The 25,653-nt window shown below is 39.9% G+C and overlaps 1 protein-coding gene across 2 annotated transcripts in view; it reads left to right on the top strand.

The window, feature by feature from the left end:
• Positions 1-17,051, top strand: part of HSPA14 (heat shock protein family A (Hsp70) member 14) — a 35,780-nt gene extending 18,729 nt beyond the window's left edge. For both annotated transcript variants that reach the window (XM_082853046.1, XM_082853047.1), the window contains 4 exons: positions 11,797-12,009; positions 12,420-12,593; positions 14,616-14,686; positions 15,555-17,051. In XM_082853046.1, the coding sequence (XP_082709172.1) occupies positions 11,797-12,009; positions 12,420-12,593; positions 14,616-14,686; positions 15,555-15,633 (537 nt within the window). In that variant the 3' untranslated portion in view covers positions 15,634-17,051. The remainder of the gene's footprint in view (positions 1-11,796; positions 12,010-12,419; positions 12,594-14,615; positions 14,687-15,554) is intronic.
• The last annotated feature ends 8,602 nt before the right edge of the window (positions 17,052-25,653 follow it).

The following is a 25,653-nucleotide window of genomic DNA, read 5'->3' on the forward strand; positions in this document are numbered from 1 at the left end:
CTTCCTTCATTAACTGGTCATACAGCCCTCACATTAGATACCACAAATGGTACGATCCTCAATTGCTTGACTAGAGGTCAAGTACATTCTTAGGATTAAGAATATTGTTAAAGATTCACTCTCCAGATACTTCTAAAATACAAGCTTTTGAGAACTTAAAAATACAGAGTTGTCTCTGTAGTTTGTTGACCTTGCAGCAGTAACAAACAACCCCCAAGTCTCACTGGTTTTCTACTGTAGACAATTTTTTCTTGCTAGTGTTTCACGTGGGCAGCTGAAGGTGGCCGTAGGTCTACTGCTATGGCTCTTTTCCGTGCTTCTCCTTCTACGATCCAGGCTAAAGGAGCAGCTCTCTGGGACGTGCGGTTCTCACTGTGGAGGGGAAAGAGGAAGAGAGCTGGCAGAACGTGCAGGGCTTTTAAAGCTTCTGCTTAGATACGTTGTACTTCAGTGTAGTCACATTCATTTGGCCAAAGCTAGACATGGCCAGGCCTGAGTGTGGGCAGGGAAATCTCCACCTGCATGGAGGGGTTGCAAATTCCGGGCAGTGGCAGTGGGCCGGTAAGTATAATCCTCTTATGGGGATGGAGGGAGGGCTTTACAGTCATTCACACGTTTAATCCTCACAAAGGCATCAGGAGATAGGCACTGCTATCTCCATTGCCAGAGGAGGAAACTAAAAAGGTTCCAAAGAGGTTAAGTGCTTTGCTTAAAGTAACGCTGGCACGCACGTGCCGGCGCTGGGATTGGAGCTCAGTTCGTGCTCGCTCTTTACTCTTACGCCCATCGCCTTTCCCACTCTAGTATCGGGCAGTCTAGTCTTAGGAGTATTTGGTTTTTCCCGAAGGAATCCTCTCATCGAGTGCTTGAGAAGGACACGGCTGATCTCTGAGGACAGGGAGCGTCAGGGTTCCTACTTTTCATTACGGTAGACTTCCTTTATCTCCGTGTGTTCAGCACCGTGCTCCCCTCTCTCCCCTGCTGTCCCCAAGCTGGGCCGAAGCCCCGTGTCTGAGGGGGCAGGAGGCGCTGATGGGTCAGGGCCGAGGTCTGGGGGTCTGCTGGCCCCGTGCGCGTGCTGGCGGGGCTGCTGTCCACCCGGTGTCCCGCTTTCACCCCTCGGCTTGGCCCTCGCTTCCTGTGGCCTTTGGTGCTTCGCAGTCCCAAGCCGCTCTGGGTTCTGTGACGCAAACCATCTTGCTTCCCCTTTGGTTATCTCAGGCCACGTCAGCTTTAAGACAGTTACTTCTCTCCCTTCCAGCTTCCAAAATTTGCTGAAATCTCAAGCTCAAGTTCTCTCCTGCATTTATTCTGCCATTTATATCTTCTTAAATTCCCTTATTGTCTACAAGTGGGCTTGTAGAAGGGTACGTAGATATACCGATGCAGTTAATTCTCGCCGTTTTTACCAAGCATCCAGACTCTTCAGCTGCAGTTTTAATACCTGCATAGTATTTTGTTGCATTGATGTATCATAATTTACACAGCCAATTATTTGTGTTGAGTGTGTACGTTATTTTGGTTTTATAAATAGCAGTCTTTGTGGCTTTGTTAATATCCTTAATTTCCTTGGAATAAGATTTGTGAGTAGAATCCCAAATTTTAAGGCTTTTAGTATTTATCAGATTGCTCACCAAAAGCAATTTACTTTCTGAGTAGGCGTAAACCCTCATTATTAACGTTGCAATTTTTTAAAATTCTTTTTATTCATATTGGTTTTTTTCAGGGCGCTTTAGAATTATTTTTTCAACTTCTTAGATAAAAATCCCATTGTGATTTTGATGCAGTTGTATTAAGCCAATAAAATTTTGGGGAGTGATATATTATCTTTACAGTATTTAGTTTTCCTAACCACAAAGTTGGTATCTCTCTGTGTTCAAATCTTCTTTAATACTTATATTGAGTTATGTGTTTTCTTAATTGTGGGATCTCTGGCTGTTGTGAATGAGATATTTCTTTGCTTTTATTTATCAATACTAATTTGGTTTTGCTGATAGAACACTTACTGGTTTTGCCTCTTTATCTGATACTCTGCCACTTCACGAATTCTTGGTATTAATAATTTTTCAAGGAGTCTTCTGAATTTCCTAGGCATGCATTCAAATCCATTTACTAGTTAACACACAACTAATTATTGAGCACACCTGCTCCGTTCCAAGCGGGTTCTAGGCACTTGGGACACAGCAGTAAACATAAAGTCTTTGCCGTCAAGAAACAGTTAAAATAATGCCCAGTTGTGATAACTGTTATGAAGAAAAATAAAGCAGGATAAGGGCATAGCTAGTGACAGAGGGTGATTTTGCAGATAAGAATCCCATCTAAGGAGATGGCTTTTGATCAGAGCCCTGCAGGGACTGAAATGAAGGAACAGACTGGGTGAATTTCTGCCGCTTTTCCAGGCAGAGGGAACAGCCAGAGGGGAGCAAGCTTGGTATGTTTAAGGGGTAGCAGTAGGGATGGGACCGAGTGAGCCAGAGGGGGTGGGAGGAGGGAGCAAGGGACCAGATCACTGGGAAAAGCAGTTGCAGTGGAGTTACGGAGGGAGACACCTTACTGGAGTGAGTTTAAATAGAAAAGAAGGTGAGTCCATGGACACGATAAATATAAATAACTCTTGAGAAGTTCTGCTAAAAGGGCAGAAGGGAAATGGGGTGGTAGCTGGAGTGGGCTGTGGGCGTTGGGAGAGGGTTTTATCCGTGTTTGGTGATACTTTTATCTTGCATCTCTGTACCCCTCGCTGCTGCTGCTTTTTTTTTTTTTTTTTTTTTTTTTTTTTTGCGGTACGCGGGCCTCTCACTGTTGTGGCCTCTCCCATTGCGGACGCGCAGGCTCAGCGGCCATGGCTCACAGGCCCAGCCGCTCTGCGGCATGTGGGATCTTCCTGGACTGGGGCACGAACCCGTGTCCCCTGCATCGGCAGGCGGACTCTCAACCACTGCGCCACCAGGGAAGCCCTTTTTTAAATTTTTATTGGGGTTTAGTTGACTTACAATGTTGTGTTAGTTTCCGGTATACAGCAAAGTGACTCAGCTATACATATACATATATCCATTCTTCTTTAGATTCTTTTCCCACACAGGCCATTACAGAGTATTGAGTAGAGTTCCCTGTTCTCGCTTCTTGTTTATATTTGATTGCCTTGGTCAGGCCTTGAATATTTTAGTTGACACTGGACCTCTTTCTTTTGTTCTCTTTATTAGGGGAATAGTGTTAGTTGTTTACCAACAGATTTAATTACTGGTAACTGGTTTGAAATAGATTCTCTTTATCATATTGAGCATTTCTCTTTTTTTCTTTTTAAAGGTGTTTTAATATGAAATAGGTGTTGAGTCATTACAATTGCTTTCGGACACCTGCAAGACAGCCTTATGGTTTTCTTTATATTTGTCTTCAAATTATTTGATGAATTATTGATAATTTCCTAATATGGAACTATCATTGTATTCCTGGGATAGATCTTATTTGGTTATGAGGAATATTCTTTTGATATATTACTAAATTTTCTGTGATAATTCATGTATCATTTGCATGCTGTTCATGCTAAGTTAGCAGAAATGAGATGGGCTATTTCGAACTTTCCTGCCTTATGCATATTGTCTGAATAACGTAACCCCTTTTAACATCAGACACTGAAAAGGGGAATGGTCCTGTGCTTTGGGTTGCATTGGTCTAAAGAAGTGCCTTAGCTTCTTGCCTCCAGCTCGTTCTCTTCTTCCTGGATGATGAGATGGACCATGGCTTATCGGTATGTCCCCAAGGCTTCCGTTTAGGGAGAGCCAGAGGCACATGGTTGAGTCTCAAGCAATGAGCGAGTGAGAAGCTGGAGCCAATGCTCAGACCTTTGCTAACCCTTCCTCTCCCCACCTCCCTTTTTTTTTCTGTCCACACAGCATGACCTGCTCTTTAAGGTTGTATAACTTTGTAAGCAAAGGCTGCTTTTCTCTTTTAAAAGCTCCTGAGACATACTCAAGAAATAGGGGATTTTAAAGTGCTTGAACTTACCTAGAATGACAAAATATCACAATATATCTAATTCGTTTACTCAGAACAGTACCTTCTAAACCAAGACATCCGGTGCTTTAATTGCCCTTTATTCCAAGGTAACATAATCATGCACGATGTTCTTCAGGAAGTAGGCTGATAGTACCTTCCTTTTCTTCATAACCCAAGGCAGAGTGTGAGAGAGGGTCCAAGCTCATTTCATTTCGTCATGAAAAATATCAACTCACAAAATAGGTTCGCATGACTACTCCAAAGATAGATGTACAATTCTCAAGTCAGCCTTCAGTTCCACATTGTGGGAATATGATTTTAAGTTATCACTTTCATAGCTGTAAATTAAGTTCAACATAAGAAAGTGTGCCAAATCCCTTGCCTTGTGAGTTTTCCAAAATACTCATTTCTCTAGGAATAAGCAAATCAAATCCTTTACGGGGACCAAAGTATCGGTAGTGTTTATATGGAATTCAGTGTCAGTCGTAAGCACATCATTGGCCCCAATCTTATCCAATGCACTGATGCTGGGATTTTTCCCAAAGATGATATAAAAGAAGGTCAGTTTCTTTCCGCACATAAAAATAACAGTATGTGTATCTTAGGCCCTACACCACAGTTAAGCTGCCCAGATGCCATGTAGTACAGTAGACTCACTGTACCATACCATTCTCCCAAAGAGAAGTATGTCCCCCAACCATTGTTCCTGAGACACACAGTCCTGGCGATCTTCCTTTCATTCTCCTACTAGTTTGAGAACTGGGTTTAGAGAGTAAAGAGTTTCACGTTGAACTCTTTGCTGTAAGAAAAGTAAGAGCACAAATAGGATTGTAATTGGCAAGGACCAGTAGCTGGTGGGAGGGCCACGGGTGGTAGTGGTGGGCTGGCCACACACACCAGGAGCTGTTCTAGCCCAGAAGGGGCAGCTGCTGCTCCCCACCAGTCACTGCCATCCAGCGATGCAGGCCAGTGCTGTTGGAACCTGGGGCGTTTTAACAGACTCTCAAAACTAGGGCTTACCATCAGACTTTTTAATGTTTCAATGTTAGTAGCTAATGCAGAACCTTTGAAAACACTATGTGAAGAGAGAAAATATAGCTTGCCTGATAGAATTTGCAAGTTGCTACTTGGCAACCTCTACTCCAGAACGTGTTGTTTTATTGCTGTTTGTTTTTACTGTTTTGTTTCAAGGCTATCAGGTGCTTATAAAATGGAATTTAATACGTTTTCATCTTTTTAAGTATTCCAGGTTAGTGCATAATACATAAAATCTCTGTTCCGCAAGAATTCTAAAGAATTTGCCTATAAACACATTTTGTCTGAAACTAATTTTTGAAATATATTTATAACTTTCATAATTTCTTTTTATTGCTTCAATTTTGTTTTTTTGTTTTTTGTTCTGTTTTTTTTTTGTGGTACGTGGGCCTCTCACTGTTTCGGCCTCTCCCATTGCGGAGCACGGGCTCCAAACGTGCAGGCCCAGCAGCCATGGCTCACAGGCCCAGCCGCTCCACGGCACGTGGGATCTTCCCAGACCGGGGCATGAACCCATGTCCCCTGCATCGGCAGGCGGACTTTCAACCACTGCGCCACCAGGGAAGCCCCTGCTTCAATTTTGAATTAAAGTATTTTATAGACCTATTTCATAGTGATTTAAACTTTTAACATACAACTTTGCATAATGTTCTTGTAATTTTTAATTTTACGTAGCTTTTGATATTAAATTTTTAAAGTATAAGGAAGTTATTTAAATTAAAACTGGCCGATTTTTCTCTTTTTATTTATTTATCTTTTTCTTTTTGAGTTTATCTGTTTTTTTTCCTTCCTAGGTTTTGTAGATATTTGTTTTATTCTTTTTTTTGCTCCCAACTCCTGGCACTACAACCCAAAAAAAACTTTCTTAGATTTTTTTTTCCAGGTGATATATTTCTCTTTTCTAATTGTTTTATTTCTGGTTTGCACTTTATTTCTTCCAGTCTTTCCAGGATACTTTTATTATTTTTATAAATGTTTATTTTGAACATTAATTAATTTATTTCATTTTTTCCCTAACTAAAAAATTAACTACCGGGTTTTCCTGGTGGTGCAGTGGTTGAGAGTCCGCCTGCCGATGCAGGGGACACGGGTTCGTGCCCCGGTCTGGGAAGATCCCACATGCCGCGGAGCGGCTGGGCCCGTGAGCCATGACCGCTGAGCCTGCACGTCCGGAGCCTGTGCTCTGCAACGGGAGAGGCCACAACAGTGAGGGGCCCGCGTACCGCAAAAAAAAAAAAATTAACTACCATTTTACTCATTAGCAGCTTGGTTTTATTCCACAGGCTCTGATAGATTTTACTATTTTCTTTATTTTCAGAATAATCTATAATATTTTCAATTTTCCTCTAAGTTTGCAAAAGAAAATCAGACTACAGAGTAAATGTTTAAAGAATTCATTTAAATTAAAATTTTCCGGTTACTGCCAGCATTAATAATGACACACTATTAGTACTTTTTACCCTTTAAATGAGAATACCAAAAAACAAGATTTTCCAGGGTTTTTTTTGTTTTTTGTTTTAACACAGCACCACTTATTGCTTATTTATAAAGCATTTCGATGTTGACTGTAAGAAGTTCATGAAAAGGCATAACCTCCATTTTTATTCTCATGGTATTTACCTGGTATCAGACATTTTAGAGAAGACTTTCCTTTTAACTTACCTCCAAAGCAGACTTTTGGGAGAACTCTGCCGAGGCAAACCTGCTTTTCTTTTTTCTTTGTAACCCTGAGTTGATGTTCCTCATGCCCTTACCTGCGGAGGAACGTGGTCTCCCTCCTCGTTTCACGGCTGATGTGAGCGGGGCCTCATTTTCATCAGTTGCTCATCTTCTCCACCACATGGAGCTTTGAGAACATCCGTATATAGACTGAAATTAGTAGTGATTATTGATGATTTCCCTCCTTGAGAGAACATATTCAATATTCTGCATACCCATGGACTTACAAGTGTTAAATGTATTAATTAAGGAGGAAATTAAAATATTTATAAAGGAGCAATTTTATTTTATTCAGCTTTATTGAGGTATAATTAACAAATAAAATTGTAAGGTATTTAAAGTATACAACATGAGATTTAGTATATGTATTGTGCAGGGATTATTATTACCATCGAGTTAATTAACACATCTATCACCTTATATATTAACCTTTTCTGCAGGAGGTGAAAACACTTAAGTTTCACTCTCTTAGCAAATCTCAAATATACTACACAATATTACCAACTGTAATCACCATGTTATACATTAGATCCTCAGACCTTATTCATCTTATAACTAAAAGTTTGTATGTACCCTTTTACCATCCCCTCCCTATTTTCCCTACCCCCTCAACCCCAACCATTTTTCTGCTTTATGTTTCTATGAGTTGTTTTGTTTGTTTTGTTTTAATTTAGACTCCACGTATAAGTGATACTGTGCAGTTTTTGTCTCTCTGTCTGGCTCATTTCACTTAGTGTAATGCCCTCCAGGTTCTTTCAGGTTGTTACAAATGGCAGGACTTCCTTCTTTAAACTGAATAATATTGCATTGTGTATCTGTACCACATCTTCTTTATCCATTCATCCACTGACACACACTTATGATCTTTCCATAGTATGTTTCCAAATACCTTGGCTATTGTGAATAACGCTGCAGTGAACATGAGAGTACAGATATCTCTATGAGATAGTGATTGTTTCCTTTGTGTATATACTCAGAAGTGGGATTGCTGGATCATAAGGTAATTCTACTTTTAATTTCATGAAGAGTTTCCATACTGTTTTCCATAGTGGCTGTACCAGTTTACATTCCCAACAGCGTATAAGTGTTCTCCTTTCTCTCCATCTTCACCAATATTTGTTATCTCTTGTCTTTTTAGTAATAGACGTCCTAACAGGTATGAAGTGATGTCTCATTGTGATCTTTATTTCCATTTCCCTAATGATTAGTGATGTTGAGCACCTTTTCAGGTACCTTTGGCTACTTATAAGTCTTCTTTGGAAAAATGTCTATTCAGGTCCCTTGCTCGTTTTTAAATTGTGCTATTTGGTTTTTTGCTATTGAGTTAATGAGATTCTTGTGTATTTTGGATATTCACCCCTTTTTAGATATATGATTTACAAATATTTTCTCTCATTCAATAGGTTGCCATTTCATTTTTTTTTTTTTTTTTTTTTTTTTTGCGGTACGCGGGCCTCTCACTGTTGTGGCCTCTCCCGTTGCGGAGCACAGGCTCCGGACGCGCAGGCTCAGTGGCCATGGCTCACGGGCCCAGCCGCTCCGTGGCATGTGGGATCTTCCCAGACCGGGGCACGAACCCGTGTCCCCTGCATCGGCAGGCGGACTCTCAACCACTGCGCCACCAGGGAAGCCCTGCCATTTCATTTTGTTGATGGTTTCCTTTGCTGTGCATGCTTTTTAGTTTGATAAGTCCCACTTGTTTGTTTTTGCTTTCCTTTGCTTTGGGTGTCAAATCCAAAAAGCATTGCCAAGACCGTTGTCAAGGAGCTTACCCCTTATGTTTTCTTCTAGGAGTTTTATCGTTTTAGGTTTTACTCCAAGTCTTTAATCCATTTTGAGTTGATTTTTATGTGTGGTGTAAGATAGTGGTCCCGTTTCATTCTTTTGCATGTAGATATCCAGTTTTCCCCACCCCACTTATTAAGGAGACTCTTCTTTCTTTGTTGTATATTCTTGGCTCCTTTATTGAAAATTAATTGACCCTATATATGTGGGTTTATTTCTGGGCTCTCTGTTCTGTTCCATTGATCTATTTGACTTGTTTTATGCAAATACCTTACTGTTTTGATTACTACAGCTTGTAATATAGTTTGAAATCAGGAAGTGTGATGCCTCCAGCTTTGCTCTTCTTTCTCAAGATTGTTTTGGCTATTTGGGGTCTCTTGTGGTTCCACACAAATTTCAGGATTGTTTTTTCTATTTCTATGAAAAATGCCATTGGAATTTTGATAGGGATTACATTGAATATTTGGGGTAGTAAGGACATTTTGACAATATTAATTCTTCCAATCCATAAACCCGGAATATCTTTCCATGTATTTGTGTCTTCAGTTTCTTTCATCAAAGTCTTGCAGTTTTCAGGGTACAGATATTTCACCTTCTTAGGTAAATTTATTTAAGTATTTTATTCTTTTTGATAGTCCTGTAAATGAGATTGTCTTCTTAATTTCTTCATCTAGTAATTTGTAGTGTGTAGAAAGTAATTTAAAGTAATTTTTGATAGGTATGACCTTACTATTGCCATTTTGTTAATCATTTTCTGTCTGTTTTATAGTTCATTTCTTTCTTTCCTGTCCTCTTCTTTCATGATTTGATGACTTTCTGTAGTGGTTTGCTTTAATTCTTTTCTCTTTACCTTTTGTGTGTCTACTACAGATTTTTCTTTTGTGGTTACCATGAAGCTTATATAAAACATCTTACACAGTTAAAATAGCCTATTTTAAGCTGACAACAACTTAACTTCAAACGCATACAAAAGCTCTACATTTTTACACTCCTTCTCCCCACATTTTATGTTTTTGATGTCACAGTTTACATCTTTTGTGTATCCATTAACAAGTTATTGTAATTACAGTTATTTTTAATGCCTTTGTCTTTTAACCTTTGTCTTAAGGTTATAAGTGATTTACCCACTACCATTACAATATTGGAGTATTCTGAATCTAACTATATTTATCTTTACCATTGAGTTTTATACTTTTATATGTTTTCATGTTTATTAATTAGCATTTTGTTTAAACTCGAACAACTCCATTTGACATCTTTTGTAAGGCCAATCTAGTAGTGGTGAACTCCTTCAGCTTTTGTTTGTGTGAAAACACTCATCTCTCCTTCAGTTTTGGAGAGCACCTTTGCTGAATTGGGTGTTCTTAGCTGACGGTTTTTTTCTTATGACACTTTGAATATCTCCCTTCTGGCTTGCAAGACTTCTGTTGCAAGACCCACTTATAGTTTTAATGGTGTTCCCTTGTATCTAACCAAGTTGCTTTTCTCTTGCTGCTTTTAAGTCTTTCTGTCTTTAACTTTTGGCAATTTGATTATGATGTGTCTCAGTGTGGGTCACTTTAGATTCATCCTATTTGGTACTTTTTGGGCTTACTGGATCTGGCTGTTTCTTTCCCCAGATTAGGGAAGTTTTCAGCCGTAATTTCTTTGAGTAAGTTTTCTGCCCCCCTCTCCCCCCACTTCTCCTTCTGAGACCCTTATATTTGCATATATTGGTCCATTTACTGGTGTTCTGTAAGTCCCTGAATGTATCTTCATTCTTCTTCCTTTTTGCTCCTCTGAATAAATTCCTCTGCCCTGTCTTCAAATTCACTGACCCTTTCTTTCACTTTATTTAGTGTGCTGTTGAAACCCTCTATTGAGTTTTTAAGTTCAGTTACTGTATTCATCAGCTCTATGATTTCTCTTTGGTACTTTATATTTTCTATCTCTGTTGAAATTCATACTTTGTTCCTGCATTACTCTCCTGACTTCATTGAACATCTTTATTAGTTGTTTTTAACTCTATCAAGTAAATCACTTATCTTTGTTTCATTAAGATCAGTTTCTGGAAATTTATCTTGTTATTTTGTTTGGAACATATTTTTCTGTATCTGCATTTTCCTAGACTCTCTGTATTGGTTTCTGGGCTTTACATAAAACTGCTACCTCAAAAAAACCAAAAAACAAAAAACTGCTACCTCTTCCAGTTTTGACAGACTGGTCCTGTATAGGAGATGAACCTTGTTAGTCAGCCCTACCTGAGTTCCTGGTAGCTTCTCAAAACTTTGTGCCCGTCTAAGCTGCCATTTGTGTTCTTGGTGGCTCTCAGTATTTGAGGGTGTGCCAAGACCATCATGAGTGATGATGATCAAAAAAAGAGGAAGATCAAAGGCAGCACCTAGATATAGGCTGATTAGAAACTGGACCGTCAGGCAGCAGCATCTGGGAAAGCATGCAGTCACACCCTTCCAGGGAGAAGCTGGGAGATGGGCATGCTTGCCTTCTCCCTCTGTGCTGAACCCTGGTGTATAGCCACAGGGCAAGAGTTGCTCCTTTGCCCATTTAAAAACTGCTTCTTTGTTTGCTCTCATCCTATGGGACTCATGAATGCAAGCCCTGTTGGCTCTCAGAGCTGGAGATCTGGGGGCCCATCCTTTGGGTGGCAGCTATAAAAGTTGGGGCACTAGATGTGTGGGCAGGCTCATAAAGGGACAATTTTATATGGAGTTTTTGTGCATATTTAATCAAGTGGTACCTAGAGCTTAAAACGTAGTTGTATAAAAAACATCTTTTTCCTCAAGAAAATTATTATTCCACAGTGAAGACAAAATCTATGGCATAGTTTTCACATAGAGAAGATTGCCACTGTTTATTTTGCCACAGAAATGCTGTGATTTATGTAAACACTTCGTTTAGATAATGCTTGAACAGTACGAAATATTAAGTACAGTATTTCCTATACAAATGTGTATTTATGGTTAAGCCTCATATGCCCAGTATTTATCATGAGCCATATATATCTTATTATATTTTCTAATATGTGGTGAGATCTCCTCATTTTAAATTTTGTTGCTATGGGTAAACAGTACGTTAAATATTTATAATGTATTAAATACATATTTATATGTATATATGGTAAGTATAACATAAAATAATATGTTGAAATAGGGCTTCTTATATTTTACCTTTTCATGTGATGAAGGTGACTTGTCCTGTTACACTTAATTTTGAGAAACAATCATTGTTCTAAAAATAAAAAACAAAATTATTTTTATTTTCTAGGTTGTCCTTTGTGGAGGGTCTTCTCGAATCCCAAGGCTACAGCAAATGATTAAAGATCTTTTCCCAGCTGTTGAGCTTCTCAATTCTGTCCCTCCTGATGAAGTCATCCCTATTGGTGCAGCTATGGAAGCAGGAATCCTTATTGGGAAAGAAAACCTTTTAGTGGAGGACGCTCTTAAGATAGAGTGTTCAGCCAAAGATATTTTAGTTAAGGTATGTTGAGCTTCTCTTCACTTTTCCATAGTAGTATAAATTTATTGCCACAGGTTTACGTACGTACTGTTTTTAAAATAAAACCTTGTGTACTGGTAAAAATTTTAAATTTCAAGTTATAAATTTACTTTTAATGAGTTTCTGATATTCTTTTAGTTAGTATTAATCTAATATGTTAATTTCTTAATTAACTGTGTTTTTAAGCTTAAGATTCTAATACAAGTAGAGAGGTGTATGTTTCAATTTATTTTTAAATAAAGTGGGTCGGGATTAAGGATCATTTCTATTGTCTTTGCCGCTGTATAGTTTCCAGATTATCAACAAGGAATATATATTAATTTATAATAGGAGTGATTTTTTATCATTGTAATGATATCAAAGGATGTGCATATTATTTTCCTGCTTATTAGGGAGTCGATGAATCAGGAGCCAACAGTTTCAAAGTACTGTTTCCGTCAGGGACGCCTTTGCCAGCTCGAAGACAACACACGTTACAGGCTCCTGGAAGTATATCCTCAGTATGTCTTGAACTCTATGAGTCTGAGGGGAAAAACTCTGCAAAAGAGGAAAACAAGTTTGCACAGGTGACTACATCAGATTGGACTATGAATTAATCACTTGAAACTGTTTAGTTTTTCCTTCTGGATTAGACTCAGTTTAATATCAATATAATATGCATATAGGACATTTAACACATTTTTATGAATGGATTACTTGTACTTATTTATTTTTGAAAGAGAGAAGAAATAGGCAATTGCATTTGAAAGAGTTAGAGGAAAATAAAGTACAATTGTATTTCTACTGCTTGTCTTTGTGCTCTTAACCCTCCTTGGTAATAAGGTCAGTGGCAGGGGAAATGACATTTCTTTGTTTGCTAAATGCCAGGTGTGCTGTACTAGGCAATTTACAAACATAATCTCAAAATGCTGTGAGATAGACATTTTTATGTGCATTTTATAGATGGTTAAGAAACAGGCTCATGGTAGTAGATACCTTGTTATTTTCTTGACTGAGCTGAGATATAGCCTCAGGTTGGTTTTACTCCTGGGCCCATGCTCTTGCCATTATACCATGCTGCCTCTGACATAGGATAAGTTTGTTTTTTCAAATACCGCATGCATATATCATAGGATATGGTCCTCCACATCCTTTAAAAGGAATGAGGTGGAGCCATGTTATTTGCTTAGAAACATGCCCAAGAAATACAGTTTCATTAAAGCACACACACAAGGACTGCAGAACTGTATTTATAGCATGGTACCATTGTGTTTAAGTAAAACGATTGAGAGTGTGGGTGTGTGTGAAGGAGTGGTGTTTGGATAGGTGTGTGTATTTAGATACCCACGCGTGGATACAGAAAGTAACTATAGGTATTTGAACTGTACTGAGGAAACTTAACAGTGGGTAGATTTGAAGGTACCAAGAAGGTTTTTTTTTTACTTTTTAACACTTCATACTGAATTTTTTACAGACAGAACAGAACATGAAGATTAATTACTTTTACAGTAAAAATAAAACAAATGTAGGTAACAAAAGAGAATGTATAGTATCTTTAGCTTTATATCTGTTTTCTAATTTCAACAAAAGGATAATGAAAACACACATACATAATGTCTGGGCTCCACCTCAGAATTAACATCTTAGGATCTACTGGAGAAGGACTCTTTCAACTAGTAAAGGTTTCAAAGCTCCGCCAGATGTTTCTGTGGTATATCACTATAAAAGCATTTTCCTGTGCACCAGCTTTCTAAACTCAGGTGGAAGTCTTAGTATTCCTCTCTGGTACACTTCTTACCTTTTCTCTCCACATACTACTCTTGAGACACTACAGCTACTGTCACTACATCTTAACTTACAGATGCTGGAAAGAGAAAAATTAGTCACATATTACTTTATTTGGAAGAGAATCTTCTAGAGATTCCATCTCTTCTAACCTCCTCATTCTACAAATGAGTAGACTTAGTACTTACCTAAGGTCATAAAACTTGATTTTGGCAAAATCTGAAAAGTCACTTTCAAACTTGGTCTATTGGTATACCTTCCTTTAGGAAACCAAGGAATTTTATAGCAAATTCATTAGTATCTCTTACTTACAAGTGTAATCTTAGCTGTACAAAAGAATTTGACATGTATTTCTTTTAAATAGGTTTTCCAAGTGCATTTAAAATATTTGAATTTTTTAAAGTATATATAAAAGGCTTACCAAAATGTAATTTACATGTTACTGTAATGGTGCAATTACCAAAAAGAAAAGCAGTCTTTATTTTGTTTTCTTTTTTTTTTTTTTTTAGTCTTTATTTTCTGAGACAAACAGTACTTCATATAAATAATCATCGTAATCTAGGACATGACATTTAAGAGGGACAAATATATTAAATATATTAGTTATCTTACATGCCCTCTTTTTAGAGGAGACATGTTGTCAGTTAAGAAAGCTTAATTCTATTTTCCAAATTATGATAAATGGTAGGAGAATTGAAAACAGCCCTGTTTTAAAAGGTTCATTTCAGTAATGAGTAAGATTTAGTCCATTGGAATAATTGATGCATCAGTTTATTAATATGTCAAAGTACTAAATCATCGTTGTATTATTTTTGCCTAAACAGGTTGTACTCCAGGATTTAGATAAAAAAGAAAATGGATTACGTGACATATTAGCTGTTCTTACTATGAAAAGGTAAAAAATTAAACTACTTCTGATGTTAAGAAAATTTGCTTTGAGACTTGACCTTTTTTATTAGTTTATTGATTCTTAACCTGTTGTCATTCTGGGAAAATCATTTATTAAAAACTTATAAAGATCTTATCAGTAACTTAAGTTTTTGCCCTGTAAAATTACTATATTTACAAAGAAAAGTATATCTCAGATCATTTGCACTCTGAATTTTTTATGAACTCTTTGATTATTATGGGTGTAGTCAACCTAAAAAACTGGTCCATGCAAGTCTGAGATGTAATTTTCATCAACTTTAAATATAATTTTCTGAGATTTACATAATTGATTTTTTGTCCTATGAAAGGGTAAGTTTATTTCAATATTGCAACAGGAAATCTGTAGAAAATAAATTACTAATTAAATCCAGCTATTATCATTTCCTTAACAACAGTCCATCCATAATACTATGTGTTACAAGTAAATCAGTTCCAAATTAACATTAAGGACAATTCATTCCATAAACCATAATTAGCCAAAATGTAGAATTCATTAGGGTAGGTCTGCCATGGCCTGGGCTTGAAAACAGCTTGATACTTCTTGAACTTGCATAAAGTTTTCAACTTAAGGTATTTATCATCATGGGTTCTCAAGGAATACAACTTTTCATCACAGTGATCTAGGAGGAAATTTTTAAGAACAACTACCTAATTATGGCATATGGTTCTAAATGTAAAGACATAAAGTTGTGTCTCTTCTTTATCTCTTAATGCTCTTCTTTCAGAAAGTAAAATGATCTCTTGTTTACTCAAAGTCCTCAAGTAATTTCTTAAGGACTATCTGTTTTTATATATTGAGCTTATGAATTGTTATTTATTTTTTGTTTGCTTAGGGATGGATCTTTACACGTGACGTGCACAGATCAAGAGACCGGAAAATGTGAGGCAATCACTATTGAGGTGGCATCTTAGTGTTTGAGAGAAACCACGAAGTTTTTAGAACTAAAATATCAACATTATTTGTTTTGTTTATAAATGATGTTTATATTAAAATACTTTTTGAATGAACTGTATGATTTATGTTTCTATTTTAACTACAGTATATTGCTAAGTGTTGCAACCTTTTTTTTTTGTTTTCCATTAAAGATTTCCTTTATTAGTGAGAAATGCAAGGAACTTTTTCTACCATGGAGCTATTTAGAATTAAATTGTTTGAGTGGATTAAAGGAAACTTTACCAGAAATTTAACGTTGCATTTTAAAATTGTTTCTGTCTTTAGAACTTCTGATTTTAAGAAGTCGTTTGTTAATTCTTATTAGGTAACTAAGAACAATTTAAAAGTCTTTGATATTAAATGAAACAAAGTTGCAGAGCCATATGCAAAGTAAGGTACCATTTTTGCTTAAAAGAAAAAACTAAACTCATAAACTCAATAATTGCTTATAAATATGCATGTGACATATGTAGAGAAAAGTATAGAAGACTAAACACCAGACTCTTTTAACAGTGGCTTCTTTTGTGGAGGGAAGTAGGGGAGAGGAGCTTTTCTTTTTACAATTGCGTTAAGTTTGATTTTTCCCTCTAACAGATATGTTTCTCATTTGAAATTGAAAGATTTTTTTATTTTGAAGAGAGGGCTAGCCACATTCTGTTCACCAGAAAATGTTGACTAGTGCATTGAGAATACTCAGTGGGTTACTAAGGAAAAAGGTTATTCTCTTAGTAAAACAAGACAAGTAATCTGCCTGTATTGAGGGGAGAGCTTGAAGGTGAGCTGTGTACATCAGACTCTAGATTTTATTACCAAGAGAGGATTTCCATTCATTTCTCTCCTTGTTTCCCAGCAGACTGAGAAGAAATATCTTTACTCAGTAAAATTTTAAAACTGTGCTATTTTCCACCTGTTCAAGCTTTGAGATGTGCTTTATTATTATAGCTGCTTTTTATGGAGTTAGATGGCAGTAATCTTCTATTTCTAAAGATACAGCAACCAAACTTAAATTTTTTATTATTATTCTGCATCAAATTATTGACAGAAACACAAGGAAAATTCAGGTATGAGTCTAAGTCCACAAAGAGGGAGGCTCAAAGGTATATCCTTTTGACTAAGGCTGAGTACTTAGTTATCTTTTATGATCTTTTTCCAAGTTACAAAAACTTTGAAATAAAATAATTATATATAAGCCATTAAGTATTTTCAGAAAATAGGAAGATACCAGCTGAACTAGTTGAACTGCTACATCTAAATGCTTTCAGTTATGCTTTGGAAAAGTGCTGTAGGATTTTATTTTGTAGTTATTGTTAGCTCTTTAGACCAGGGGTTGGCAAACTATTGGCAATGTGTCTGTCCTACCCCACACCTATCTTTGTAAATAAAATTTTACCAGAACATAGCCACACTCAATCGTGTGTGTGTTGTTTGTGGTTGTTTGCCACTCTAATGGCAATGTTGAATGGTTGCAACAGACTGTGTGACCCACAGAGCTTTAAATATTTACTGTCTGGCCCTTTACAGAAAAAGTTTGTCAACCCCTGAAATAGATTATCGAAACTTATAGAATAAAATATCATAAGGATTTATTCAAGATTTCTCTTTACTTCCATATCCATGTAATAATTTACTTATTTGACTGTTTACTTATTTCTCCACTGGATTATTAAGCATTGTGAAAGCAAGAGACTCTTAAGTTTTAGGCACCATCATGTCCTAGCCCCTAGAATAATCCCTGAACGTCGGTGTTCAGTAAATGTCTATTGAATAAGTGAATTACATGGAAGAAAAAATAACAATGTCATCTTTGTATCCTACAGGACAATGGCCAGTAAATACAACTTTTGCATATTTTATGGTTTGTTTAGAAATACAGTAGAAAGAGAAAGGAATACCACTGCTTCTTTATTGGTCATCTTTGCACGGTTTTTTTCCCCCAAACATACCAAATTTGAAACTGTCATCAAAAGTGCTCTGTTGCTCAGTGAAATATAAAGTTGATCCTTGAACAACTTGGGGGTTGGGGTGCCGATCCACCACGCAGTTTGAAGTCCACACATAGCTTTACAGTCAGCCCTCCATATCTGTGGTTCCACGTCCATAGGTTTAACCAACCGCGGAGCTCTTGTAGTACCTATTTATTTTAAAAAATCCGCCTGTTAGTGGACCTGCACAGTTCCAACCTGTGTTGCTCAAGAGTCAGCTGTACTCCCAAATTTTCTTGTATCCACAAATAACAAGTTTCCTTTATTTTCTTCTAAATTTACGGAAGATTTGCCAATTAAATTTTCTAGTTTTTTTTTTTAAGGTGAGAATACCTTTAACATTCTTCTGATTATACATGTTCATTATAAAATTAAAATTTAAAAAGAAGATACTATAAAACATCCTATATTCTACCACCCAGAGTAACAACTGTTAAGATATTTTTGGTGAGCATCTTGATAATCTTTTCAATCACTTTGTAATTATCTTTGCAGTATCTCATATATGTTTAAACACCTGAGTGCTTTTACCAGCAGAATGTTATGTCAAATTATAATTTTGCCTATTTACATATCTGACATTGTCTAAAGGACGGAGCCAAATATAAATACAGGAAGAAATGCCTGTATACAATATGATATATAATAATACATAATATATTCACAGTATATGTAATGCTATGAAAGTCTTGGGGAGCCACAAAATATTTCATCGCAAAGAGTTTTTAAAGATTGAGGGACTTCCCTGGTGGCGCCGTGGTTAAGAATCCACCTGCCAATGCAGGGGACACGGGTTTGAGCCCTGGTCCAGGAAGATCCCACATGCCGCGGAGCAACTAAGCCTGTGCACCACAACTACTGAGGCTGCGCTCTAGAGCCCATGAGCCACAACTGCTGAGCCCACATGCCACAACTACTGAAGCCCGTGCACCTAGAGCCCGTGCTCCGCAACAAGAGAAGCCACCGCAATGAGAAGCCCGCACACCACAACAAAGTAGCCTCCGCTCTCCGCAACAAGAGAAAGCCCGCGTGCAGCAGCAAAGACCCAATGCAACCCAAAAAATTAACTAATTAATTTTTTAAATTAAAAAAAGAAAGATTGAAAAAAGTATCAGCACAAAAACAAGTCCTATGGGAAAATGCCAGGATTTCTAAAATAACTGCGAGTGACCATGTAACATTTATAATAATACTGCTGTTAATTTGCTTTAATTCATTTTTCCTTTTTAAATTGTGGTTTTACCACATGAGTGGTTGCAATAGAGAGAGTACTGTGGCATGTATGATTTCTGTGTTCTACTTTTTTTGTTTGTTTGTTTTTGGCTGCGCTGTGTGGCTTGCAGGATCTTAGTTCCTGACCAGGGACTGAACCCCCAGGCCCTTGGCAGTGAAAGCCCAGAGTACTAACCACTGGACTGCCCGGGAGTTCCCTATTTCTGTGTTCTAGATATGGAAATAGATTCAGAGAAGTTAAATAACTTCCCAAGGTCTCACAGCAAATAAATGGTGGATTTTGAAGTAATATTCAGGTGCTTTTTTGGTAAACTTAATTTTTTCTGATTGCTTACTATCCTAAGCACATTATGTGCCCCCCCCTTTTTTTTTTTATTTAAATTCACATTTTCTGGTGTCCGTTCTACTATTCTTCTCTGCCTCTCGAAGAAGAAACTCTGTTTAAATGGCAAAGGAGACATTCCATATCCCTCCAGAAATATATTTTCAGTGGTCTTTATGAAAAACAACTGGGATATGGAGGCATAATCCTGTATTTTAATTTTTTTCTTGAGGACACGTGTATGCTTCTTAGTGTCTTTTTAGTTCCCTCTTCATTTATAGCCAGGATTTACCAGACTTTTTAGTCTCATGACTCCTTTACACTCTTAGAAATTATTGAGAACCTAACTTTTGTGTATATTTGTTAGATACATTGTTATTTACCATGTAGAAATTAAAACCAAGATATTTTTAAAATCATTTTTTAAATAAAAAAGTTAATATAAGTAACATTTTTATGAAAAATAACTTTTCAAAAAAATGTAGTGGCAAGAGTGGTATTGTTTTACATTTTTCAAATCTCTCTAATGTCTGGCTTAAGAAGATTGCTCTTTTCTGCTATCTCCTTCTTCATTCAATCTGTTTCAATATCTAAGTTGTATAACCTCTGGAAAACTTCATATACTCGTGAGAGGAGAGTGAAGAAGGCAGATAACATCATTTTGGTATTATTGTGAAATAGTTTTGAACTTAAGAGCCCCTGGAAGGGTCTTAGGGTCCCTGTACCATACATTGAGAGTTGCTGCTCTAGACAGTAGGCACAGTGATGCGTGTTGAAGACACAAGGCCTAATCTGTCCTCTGGAATTAATGGGATCCAAAACCAGAAAAACAAAGGAAACAATTGATTTACAAAAGAGTCTAATACATTCATTCTATAAATTTGTAGTGAAACTGATCAAAACCCAAAAAACAGACAAGATAACTGCAAGTTTTGATAAGTGCACTTAAGAGTGCAAAGGAGAAAGAATAGAAGACCAAAGATATCTCCTTTAGACAGGGTGACCAGGAGAGGCCTCTGAAGAAGTGACACTTAAGCTGAGACCCAGCCACGTGGAGAGAGAGAGTCCTCTGAACTAGGAAGTAATTTAGAGCTCCCTTAAGTTATTTATTTCCTTGTTTATTATCTGCTCCTCTCACAAGGATATAAGCTCTCCGAGGAGAGGGTCTGTTTCTTGGTTGTCCATTGTTATATTCCCAGCACCTCGTACAGTACCTGGCACATAGATGCACAGTGCAGATTTCTGAATCAGTGAAACAAGTCCTAGAGAGCAGCAAGCAGAGGGAGAGGGGCACAAAGTAAGGCTCAGGGAGCAGTCCCACGAGGCTGTGTAGGCCATCAGAGGTTAGGGTTGTATTCTAGGCACACTGGGAATTTAGAGCAGAAGGAGGCCATATCCCACTTCAGTTTAAGGCTACTTTTTCAGCTGTATGGAAGATGGGCTGGAGGGGAGCAATAGTGGAGTGACACCACGTAGGCTTTTGCAGGACTCCAGTTGAGAAATGACAGCCTGTACTAAGTGATAGAGAAAAGGGGCAGAATCAAGGTGTATTTTGGACCTGGCACTGACACGACTCGCTAATGGAATTAATTTGGAGAATGAGGATAGGAAGTGACGACTAGATTTACTTCTTGAACACCTAAGCAGGTGGTACCAGTGTATGGAGATGAGATGGTTCATGGGCCTAGCGTGGAGAAGGCCAGGTCAGGAGTCAAAAATCAAGGGTACTCTTATGAGTACAGTTAGTCCCCTCACCCAAGGCTTCACTTTCCGAGGTTTCAGTCACCCACAGTCAACCTTGGTCTGTAAATACAAGATGGAAAATTCCAGAAATGATCAATAAGTTTTCAATTGCACACTGTTCTGAGTAGCGTGATGACATCTTGGCCGACCTGGGACATGAATCATCCCTTTGTCCAACGTATCTCGCCCCTTAGTCATTTAGTAGCCATAGGGTTATCAGATTGACTGTCACAGTATCACAGTGCTTGTGTTCAGGTCACCCTTATCTTACTTAACTATGACCCCAGAGCACACAAGGAGTGATGCTGGCAATTCATATATGCCAAAGAGAATCCATAAAGTACTTCCTTTAAGTGAAAGGGTGAAAGTTCTCGACTTAGCAAGGAAAGGGAAAAAGTCATATGCTGAGGTTGCCACCATCTTCAGTAAAAACAAATAGGAAAAAGAAATGTGTGCTAGTTTTGCTGTCGCACCTCAAACTGCAATAGTTAGGAACACAGTGAGTAGTCATACAAGATATTTTGAGAGAGACCACATTCACATAACTTTCATTACAGTGTAACTGTTCTATTATTGTTAATCCCTTAATTGGTAAAATAAACTTGATCATAGGCATGTATGTATAGGAAAAACCATAGTATATATAGGGTTCAGTACTATCTGTGGTTTCAGGCATCCACTGGGGGTCTTGGAACTTATCCCAGGTAAATAAGCGGTATGTTCAATTTGAGATGTTTGTTTAACACCTAAGTGGATGTGTCAGCTAGACACCGTGGATATTCAAGTCTGGAATTCAGAGTAGAGGTCAGGGCTGGAGACAAAAAGTTGGGAATCTTAACCATAAAGATATTTAAGTTCATGGGAATTGAGGCAGTCACTTAGGGAAAAAGCATAAGAGAAATGTCTCAAGGCCAAGCCTTGAGGAACCCCAGCATTTAGGTTGGATAGAGGAAAGGGAGCCAGAAGGGGGAGTGAAGAGTGGCCAATGAGGTGGGGGGAAAACCAGGAGGGCAGTTGGTGAGGATGGATGCTCTCCTCCTTCCTAGGTGTAAGAACACATATGAAGAGCAGAGAGTACATTCGGGGGCGGGGGAGAAGCCCCAGAAAGAGGCTTGGCTGGAGGTGAGCCTCTGTCCAAGTCTTAAAGGGTCTGTAGGAGTAATCCTAGCACAGACGGGGAAAGTAGGCATTTTCTAGGCAGAGAGAACAGTCCTGCAGACAAGGAGCAGGGAAATGAATATTCGAGGAAGTTACGAATTAGAACAGGAGGAGATGATGAGCAATGAGGCTTGAGAAGTGGGCAGGAATCCCCATATCACAAAGGGCCTTCCATGTAATAAGGTTGGAGGACTTTTTATTCCTTATTATCAAGGTAATAAGATGCTCATTATAGAAAATATGTAAAAACAAGAAGTCAAATAGGAAACTACTTCCCAGAGATCTTATTATCTATCTTCCTATACATTTCCTTACATAGTTGAAACTCTGTATGTTTACAGCTTTTTGTTTTTATATGTTTTCCTTAAGAAGTTTTGTTAAACACTTCTCCATGACACCAAAGGCTTCATAAACATCTTTTTAAATGACTAGACACTATTTCATAACGTAATCAAAACAAATTAATTCCTTTAATGTTCTGTGTTTATTTCCAACATGTCAAACTTACACAGGATGCTTTAAAATATTTTTGTATTTTACACAAATTTCTTTTAAAAATCCTTGGTAGACGTCAAACGGCTTTCTACCGAACTTTCGCAATTTACTCTTGGCAGACTTCTGCCTCAGATTGTTTAGAACAATCACCATGGATGCGGTGCTATGGCTGGATGGGGGCGGGCTGGGGGGTGGAGACCGGTGTGGGCCCGTTGAGAGGACCTGGGCATCCCGCAGCCCGGCTACTGGTGTGGGACGTAGCCTGGGAGCTCGTCAGAAACGCAGAACCTCAGGTCCCAGTCCAGACCTACCTAATTCGAACCTGCATGTTAACCAGATGCCCAGACTCCTCTGCCCATTCAAGTGTGAGAAGCACTGATCTAGAACAGTGGTTTCAAATTGCACACTTAGAATCACCTGGGGAGCTTTAAAAAATTCCAACGTCCCGGTTGCAGCCCATTCCTATCAAATCTCCGAGAGTGAAACCAAAATGCAAAACCTGTAAGTGATCCCAACGTGCAGCCAATTTTGAGAACCTGTGATCTAGGGGCGTAGCGTGGACGGAAACGTTAACAATGGCCAGTTGGGCTCAGGTGGCTGAGGAGCAGGTGTGAGAGCCAAACGTACTCTGCACCGCATAGCTCCGCTCTGCGTTTGCAATTTTGCACAACGTACACGTAGCGCCCGTGTAGAAGAACTAACAAGCGTGGGAAGGCCTAATGTCGGTACCCTGAATCAGGCGCTAAGCCAGCCAGGCCAGGGCAGGTGGCCCTTCACCTAGGGTAGCGCTCCCCACCCCCGCACCCCGCCCCGCCCCTCCGAGCGCCCAGAGGAGACTTGGGGCGCAGGCGCACTCGCCGCCGCGGCTGTGTCGGCCTCCGCTGACGTCAGGACGCCTCGCGGGTTAGTCCCCCGCCCCGGCCCCCGAGTTCCGCGCGGGCCGGGCTGGGGCGGGGCGTCAGGCCAGCTGAGCTATCCGGTCAGACCGCGCCAGTTTGAATGAAAGCTCCTCAAGATGGCGGCGGCCGGGGCCGAGGCGCGAGGAGGTGAGGGCTGGAGAGCGGCGCCCCGCACTGTCCCCCGTCCGCCGGGCAAACTCCCGAGGCCCGGGAAGCGGGGCCGGGACGCGCGGGCCGGCCGGAGCGCGACGCGGCGAGACGCCGCCTCCCGCGCCACTGACACCGCGGCCCCCAGACGCGCGCCTCGGGCTCCTCCCTGCCCCCGGCCCCTGACCCTCCTCGCGGCTCGGCCCGCCCGCTGCCCTCAGTCCCCTCCCGCGCCCGACCCCCGCGAGGCCCGGCCCGCGCGCACCGCTGCCGGCCCGCCGACCCGGCGGCCCGGCCCCCGCCGCCCGCCGCGCCCGAGCCCCCTCCCCGCGGGGCAGCCGTGCGGTGGCGTCCGGGCGGCCCCGGCGGAGCCCGGCGCGGCTCGAGGTCCGTGGACACGCTGGGGGCGCGACTCCTTTGTGGTGGTTTGAGCGGGACGTTTGCGGTCGGGCTGGCTTCGGAACTGGGGAGCGGGAGGACCCCGTGGGGTGAGTGTGACCACAGTGTCAGAGGAGCGGAGAGAGGTCGGGGCAGAGGTGTGAAGGCTGAGTGAGGATGCACCCCGATGCGGACGCACCGGGAGGGGCGGTTCCCCGTTGCAGAGAACCCCAGTAAGTGGGTACTGGCGGCGGCAGCCCCTGGCTTACGGGAATCGGTTCCCCCCTCCCCGCCCCCGGTAACTTGCGAGGTATTTATGTGGACGCCGAAGAATTCGGTGCCTAACGTGTGTTTGTGCGCGCGCTGAAGGACGGGAACTTTCACTGCCTTATAGAATTGAAAGGTATTTTCCAGCGCTGCGCCTCTCTGCGTGGATTATGGATTCATTACCCCCCAACTTTTCCTCCGCTAGGGGTTAGTGTGGAACTAGTGTCAAGTTTTCGTGGTGGTCATGAAATGTTTAATCTTACCAGTGAATTATTTTTCTGCCGCGGGGGCAGGGGGGTTGCAGTTTTTTATGTTCCAAGTTTTCTTATTCCCTAAAACAGCATTTCCGTGGAGGGTCGCGTCTTGAATCCTCGTGTAACTCGGACTGGGTGAAAATGGTAGGAACAGCAGACAAATCCACGCTGGGTAGATAGCCCAGAGGAACCTCCTCTGCATGTGATCAGCATAATGAGGTTACCTTTTACACAAAACATCCTGAGGTTATGTCAATACAGGAGACTTAAGGGGTCGTTTCTATTCTGCCACTACCCTCCCCCCAAACCACCACTCCAAAACCAGCAGACTCGCCCCCCAGATATTTTGGGGGAAAATCCTTTTCACTTTCTTGGTCTAGAATCATGCATCCTTTTTTGGAAGGGGTTGGGGGCACGTGTGGAAATCGTACTTGAGGGTTTCTGACCGTGAAATCCCGGTGTGAGACGGGGAGGGCGAGGGGAGATTATAGGAAGACCAGCTGTTCTCTCCTCTCTGGAAATTACCTCTAACCCAAAAGGTTATCACCACTACCTTGGAGAGCTACCAAGTAAAGCCAGCGTTTACTGATAAATTTTGTTTGGTAATCCCAGTTTACTCCAACCCTGCCATTTTTTTCAGCGAAGCTGAAACCCAGAAAGATGGAAACCTCCCTAAAATCATGCAGCTCGGTGGCCTGGCGGAGGCTGGGGCAGAGGACCTCTTGATCCTCCCTGGTGCTTCTACTAGCGCTAGCCATAAAGCCAGGTTCATTACCTGTTTCTAAATATCAGTTTGTGTTAACATACTTTAAATGCAGTATGGTAGCATACTGTTTACGGGAATTTGAGGGTAAAATCTTCCGCAGCAGAGTTAGTTATTGGCTTCTACAAGGTTGATCATGAGGACGGCTGACTTTCTTCAAGCTTGCTGTGTGGATTATGTAAATTGAATACTCTCTGTATTGTCATTCTTGGCTTTGGAAGCAATATAGGAAATGAGTAGTAACAAAACTCAATATACTCTCCGTTGTTTTATTTTAACTCCTGGGTTTATTGACCTTGATAATAATACATTGCAGCATGGGCAAAATCGGAGTTAAAATTTTATGCAACCTTCCAA

Source organism: Leucopleurus acutus (assembly GCF_964270905.1).
Source record: "Leucopleurus acutus genome assembly, chromosome: 1".
Classification (NCBI taxonomy): domain Eukaryota; kingdom Metazoa; phylum Chordata; class Mammalia; order Artiodactyla; family Delphinidae; genus Leucopleurus; species Leucopleurus acutus.